The 6000-nt window shown below is 42.9% G+C and overlaps 1 protein-coding gene across 2 annotated transcripts in view; it reads left to right on the top strand.

Annotated features, from left to right (window-relative positions):
- The first annotated feature begins 573 nt into the window (after nucleotides 1-573).
- The window catches only part of MKI67 (marker of proliferation Ki-67), a 28645-nt gene continuing 23218 nt past the window's right edge, over nucleotides 574-6000 (top strand). Inside the window, exons 1-3 of one of the 2 annotated variants that reach the window (XM_053585551.1) lie at nucleotides 574-703; nucleotides 2902-2980; nucleotides 3076-3191. In XM_053585551.1, the coding sequence (XP_053441526.1) occupies nucleotides 612-703; nucleotides 2902-2980; nucleotides 3076-3191 (287 nt within the window). In that variant the 5' untranslated portion in view covers nucleotides 574-611. The remainder of the gene's footprint in view (nucleotides 704-2901; nucleotides 2981-3075; nucleotides 3192-6000) is intronic. The other variant, XM_053585552.1, reaches the window with a different exon arrangement.

Genomic DNA, 6000 nt, shown 5'->3' with positions numbered 1-6000 from the left:
CGGGGCGGGGTGATCGCGGCCACGCGGGCGGCGTCCCTGGCTGAGTGGCACGCGCGGCGGGCTTGGCTCGCTGGGCGGCGGCGAGCGGGGGACGCGGGTCGTCGCGTCCCCGGCCCCTGCTGCGGATTTTGCGTGCGACGTGACGAGCGGTGGTTCGGCCGGCGGCGGTGTGGGCGATTCACCCCAGGTAAGCTGAGGCCGGGGCTTCTGGGGCACCCGGGGCTGTCCGGGGACCCGGGGCCCGAGCCGCGAGGACCCTCGGGACTTCTGGGGGGGCGGGCGGGGGGCGCGGCCTGGGCCCGGCTGGTCCAGGGCTCTGGCGGGGCGATCTGGGTAGGAATTTCCGGGCGGTGCCGGTTCGGGTGACAGGGTCCTGGGCTTTGGGGAGCCGGGAGCGCCGTGGGGTGCAGCCCAGGACGAGCGCGGGTTTCCGCAGGGCAGTTACGGTGCGGCCCTGGGGGCAGGGCCGGGGGGAGTTGTCGTAGCCGCCCTGGTCGGTCCCCTTCTCTTCGGAGTCACCCCTGCCTGTTTTGCAGTGGAAGAGTCGCTGCAGACTCGGCTCTGCCAGCCTGGCCTTCCTCCGCGGAGACCCTCTACGTGTTGTTTAGAACATGGGGCCTGCCAGGCGCCTCGTTACCATCAAGAGGAGCGGGGTGGACGGTCCCCACTTTCCCTTGAGCCTCAGCACCTGCTTGTTTGGAAGGTGAGCTCTGCGGGGTCAGGGGACATTGCGGCTTAGGTGGAAGCTGGAAAATGTCTTAATCACAGAAACAGCTTCCTGTGCTCAAATTCCCTTGGTGTTTTTTCCATACATTGTCAACATAGTTGTTTATATTTAAGTAAGGTCTTTTTTAATTAAAGAAAATTTTTAAAAATGATTTGGTAAAAAGCTTTCGATGGAGATGACTAACTGGCTTCTGGTAGCCTTTAGAAGTTAATTGGGTGCATCTACCACGCTCCCAGAAGGGTGTCGTTGGAACTCTTGTGAGAAGGAAGGAGAGAAGTTGGATGCTTGGCTCTTTGTTGTTTCCAGAACTATGGAAATCCGGAGGGCAAGCCCTCCTGCTTGTGTTTTGAGAACTTTTCTGCTGCCTTCAGGTTTGGTGATGTCATAGCTCTGCCCAGCAGGACAGTTGCCCTATCAGCCTTTAACAGTGTCCCCAGAGGTGTGAGAAGGTTACCCTCTGTGTGCTCTGACCCCTGAGCCCCATTCTGGCCTCATCCCATCCTCCCAACAAAGTCACCTACCTTGTTTTTTCCACCTAAGGCTTTCCAAGCTCTTGTGCACCATGGTACTTTTACACAATTAGAAGTTTATGACCGGAAAGTTCTCTCTACCTATCATTCAAGTTTCAGTTTAAATGGCACCTCAAACTAAGCCTCTCATGAAAACTTGTCTTTCTTAACACCACAAGTTCGGGGATAAGTTGTTGGCTTGTTTCTCCCACTGGACTAGCTCCTCAATGGTAAAAACTGTCTTGTTAATCATGGACACAAGAGCAGGCGTGTTGTCTGGCATATTACACACGGTCAATATTTACCATTCTGGTAACATTTAGCAGGAATATGGACTGCAAACTTGGATTGGCAATCACTTGATAGCCGTGGTTCTCACAGGAGGGCTGCTTTACTTCCCAGGGGTCATTGGATAAGATCTTGAGATATTTTCCTCCTGTCCAAGTAGAGGAGGGGCATCACTGGACAGGGTCAGGGATGCTGCTTACTTGCACCTGCAGTGCACAGGGCAGCTCCACAACATGAAGGCATCTGGCCTGACATGGCAACAGTGCTGAGGCTAAGAAGCACTCTTCAGTTTGTATTCTCCTGCAAACATATTCTCATTTCTACACCTGGAGGTTCACGTGGAGAACAGGCCATGGTGTGGTTTATCCACAAGATGAGCAGGAACCAGGACCTTGCTAACAAGCTCTTTTGTTGGTTTACATGTTGGCTTGGAATTGTTTAGTCCTCTACTTTGTCATATTAGCTTTCTGTGGAAAGACAAGTTAAATCTAGATAGTTTTTTTTTTTGCTTGAATATTAGTGTTTTTAATGTTTGAAAGCTGTCAGTTAATACAGCTTAGTTTTAAAACAACAATAAAAATTTTACTCATATGAACATTTACTATGTACCAGGCAAATGAATGATGTACACAACTCAGTTTTTTGAACAACACCATGACAGAGGTGCTAATGTAATCCTTTTTTATATATGAAGAAATTGAGGCAGAGAGTTGCTAGCATAAAATATAGCACGTTTGGGGATAATTAAACCTTTAAATATATAAAATATTACAAAGAAGCATAACTTTATTTTATTTTATTATTTTTTTTTTGAGATGGTGTTGCCCTCAGAGTGCCATGGCGCTATAGTTCGCAGCAACTTCAAAGTCTTGGGCTCAAGCCATTCTCTTGCCTCAGCCTCCCGAGTAGCTAGGAGTACAGGTGCCTGCCACAATGCCTAGCTATTTTTAGAGATGAGGTCTCACTCTGGTTCAGGCTGGTCTCGAACCCGTGAGCTCAGGCAATCTACCAGCCTTGGCCTCCCAAGTATGTAAACTTTTTTTGAAGCACAGAATGTTAAAAATAATTAGTTATTCTTCAAAACTGATGGACTTTTTTGTGTCTTTTTAAGTATGGCTGTTTATATAGGAGATAATTTATATTTTAGTGTTTTCTGTTATAATTATTTTTATGCACTCTTAAGTTTTAAAGATGTAAAATAGTTCCAATACTTCCAAAAACTATTTGCAAAATACATTGTCCATTTTGTTTTGTTATTCCTTTATGTCATTAAATTTACGTAGCAATCATACTAGTCAAATTCTGTTAGATTTTGAGAAACTGAGGTAATTTTTTAAAAGTTAGAACAACCAAAAATCTTAATTCTTTTGCATTAAGGAGTATCGAATGTGACATCCGTATCCAGCTTCCTGTAGTGTCCAAACAACATTGCAAAATTGAAATCAGTGAGCAGGAGGTAAGCAGGGTTTTAAAAGTCCATTTTTAGAACTTTTACGTTTGCTTTGTATCTATTCATTATTTGCATACTTTCCTCCTCCTCTTCGTTTGCAGGCAATTTTATATAATTTCAGCTCCACAAATCCAACACAAGTAAATGGGTTGGCTATTAATAAGCCTGTACAACTAAAACATGGAGACGTAATAACCATTATTGATCGATCTTTCAGGTAGGTAAAAACTCATTTTGCTAACAATGATTGGCACCTTCTGATTTACTATAACTATTCTCACAGTTAAACAGTGATCCTTCTCTAATATTGATGAATGTGTTTATTTTCAACATTAGTTTTAATTTAAAAGTACATGGATCTAGAATGATGACAAATGGGGCTCTGATCTGATAAAATTCAAGGATTTGAGTGCACAGAAATAGGTAAAAAAAAGTGACTTTGTCCTAAAGGAGTTTGTTGCTTCCTTGCAAGTGTTGTGAAACTGCATGAGATTTCTAGTTTCTTTTTTATTTTAAAGCAAAATAGACTTCTAGGAAAAGGTACAAAACTTGAGTACAGGACAGTTTATCATGATGTGAACACCCTTGTGAACAACTGGATGGGCTCTTGTGAAATCCGTATTTTGAATCCCCAGTCCCTAGTACCTTAGCAGGTAAATATATTTTGGAGAGAGGGCACTTAAACAAAGTTAAGCTGAGGCCATGAGTGTGGGCCATTATCAATGACTGGTGTCATTATAATAAGAGGAGATTAGGACACAGAGACACAAGGGGAGCAGGTGCCCAGAGGAGAGACCATGCGAAGAGGCTGCAGGAGGGTGCCGTCTGCCAGCCCAGGAGAGAGATGCAGAGGAATCCAGCCCTCAATCTCGGACTTCAGCCTCCAGAACTGTGAGAAGTAAATTTCTGTCATTTAAGGCACTCAATCTGGTGTTTTATTATGACAGCCCTAGCAAACTAATATACCACTGAACTCATAAAGAATATTTCCAGAAGTTTTTCTCATGTCGTCTTCACTACTTGTTTCCCTTACCAAGTAAACCACCGTTATTAGTCTTTGGATTAAGCATGGATCTTTAAGTGCTGTAGTTCTGTATGTCTAATTACTAATGTACACATTTGTATCTAACTTTTGCTCTTATGTTTGTGAGATTTCGTAGCTTGATAGATGTCTTTGTAGTTTGGTTTTTCTCACTGCATAAGTATTTCATTGACAAATTATGTATGATATATACAATGATATATATATGAACAATCCATTTGTTCTGGATGGACATTTAGCTAGTTTTCAGTTTTTGAAATGTATCAAGGCTTGCTTTACAATAGGTATGGTTAAACTTTTTACCAATCTGTTCTGAATATTTTATAACAATGTGTATAGCTATGAGACTCAGTGTTATATGTATATATGCCCATTAGGTGGGCGTGGAAGTGTCAGAGGAGTAAGGAAGGCACGTATCCTGTTTCCAAGCCTGAACTATGCACCGTGTGGCCCCCAAACAGCCACCACTGGGAAGGCTGCAGGTGTCACTTAGGGTGAGAAGAGGGTAGGGAATATGCACCCCATGAGGGTGACCTGGAGTCCTTGGGCTATTTCTGATGTCCAGGGCATGCACATGCTGGGGCCTCTGAGAGGGAGGCGGACATGCTGGTGTAATCACTGCTGACTTCTGTGTGCTGAGAGGCAGGAGTTTTGCTAGGAGTACTTGTTGGCCCTTGGCCTAGGGGCAGGGTGTTGTAATTTCCTTCAACCAAAATTCCCAAACCTGCCTCATGCCACGTATATCTGGGTCTTGACCATAGACATCATTCATTCATTCAGGGCCTACTCTATGTTTGTCCACACCATGTTTGTCACTGAGCATTTACTACTGATCTAAAGGGACCTTCATGTTCTCATAAAAATGACAGTCTGAAAGCAGAGGCAGACACTAACTCCATAAACACACTGGTTGATGTAATATGTTGAACTGTGACAAGGGCACTCCAAACAAAGTTTCTGCGAGAGAGAAACAGGGAAAGGAGATGTAATTAACACAGGGGACAGTGAGAGTTTGTGAGGAGTAACACGGAAGCCGAGCCTGGAAGGATTCTGAAAATCAAATCAGAATTTGGCAATATATCAAGAACCCAGAAACTTGATACCCTGTGACACTGAGGTTTCATTTTCTAGACACTAGTTAATGAAACCCCAAAAGGTGGGCGGCACCTGTGGCTCAAGAAGTAGGGCAAAATATATATATATATATATATATATATATACACATACATACATATATATATGCCTATTAGAGTCAAATCTTGTAGTATATTCTTAGTAATTACTCTCTGATTTATTGAAATCATCCACTGAGGATTTATTCCTTTTTCTTTTTTTTCTCTATTAGTTTTTGCTTTGTATATTTTGAGCCCGTCCATGGCATACGATTTGGAAAGTATGTCCTTCTGGTGCATAGAACTCTTCATTTAGAAATGTCCTCTGCCTTTTAGTAATGCTTTCTGCCTTAACTTAATGTTCCTTTTGGCGATAAATATAACTAAACTAATTTCCTTTTGATTTGTGTTTGCATAGTATAGCTTTTTCATCCATCACCTTAATTCCAGTTTTTCATAATTCTTAGGGTTTAAGTTGTCTGTTGGAACCCACTGTCAGATGGGTTTTTGAATTCATTTTGCTAATGGGATTTTTTGCCTCCGTTACTGTCTTCATTTTCATTAAGTAGGTATTTTCTAATCACCACTTAAATTCCCTGGACATTTCTTTTACAGTGCTTCTTGGGGATATTTTTATTGAATATAGACTTGTAGGTAGAAGTTATTTGATATGGAATGGAGACCTGAACTACTTCCCCCCCAAATGAGATACTGTTCAAATTGAGATGAACTGATATGATTAAAGACCTACAGCAAAGATTAACAATGGATTTTAGAAAAGAAGGACGATTTAGAACTCTGCTACCATGAGAGATGTTCCAGATGCCCGATTGCTTTAGGTCACATCTAAATCAAAATCAGGTCCTTTCTGA

Source organism: Nycticebus coucang, chromosome 3, assembly GCF_027406575.1.
Source record: "Nycticebus coucang isolate mNycCou1 chromosome 3, mNycCou1.pri, whole genome shotgun sequence".
In the NCBI taxonomy this organism is placed as follows: Eukaryota; Metazoa; Chordata; class Mammalia; order Primates; family Lorisidae; genus Nycticebus; species Nycticebus coucang.
Note: the sequence above shows the minus strand (reverse complement) of the source record. Positions and strands in the feature narration are given on the sequence as shown.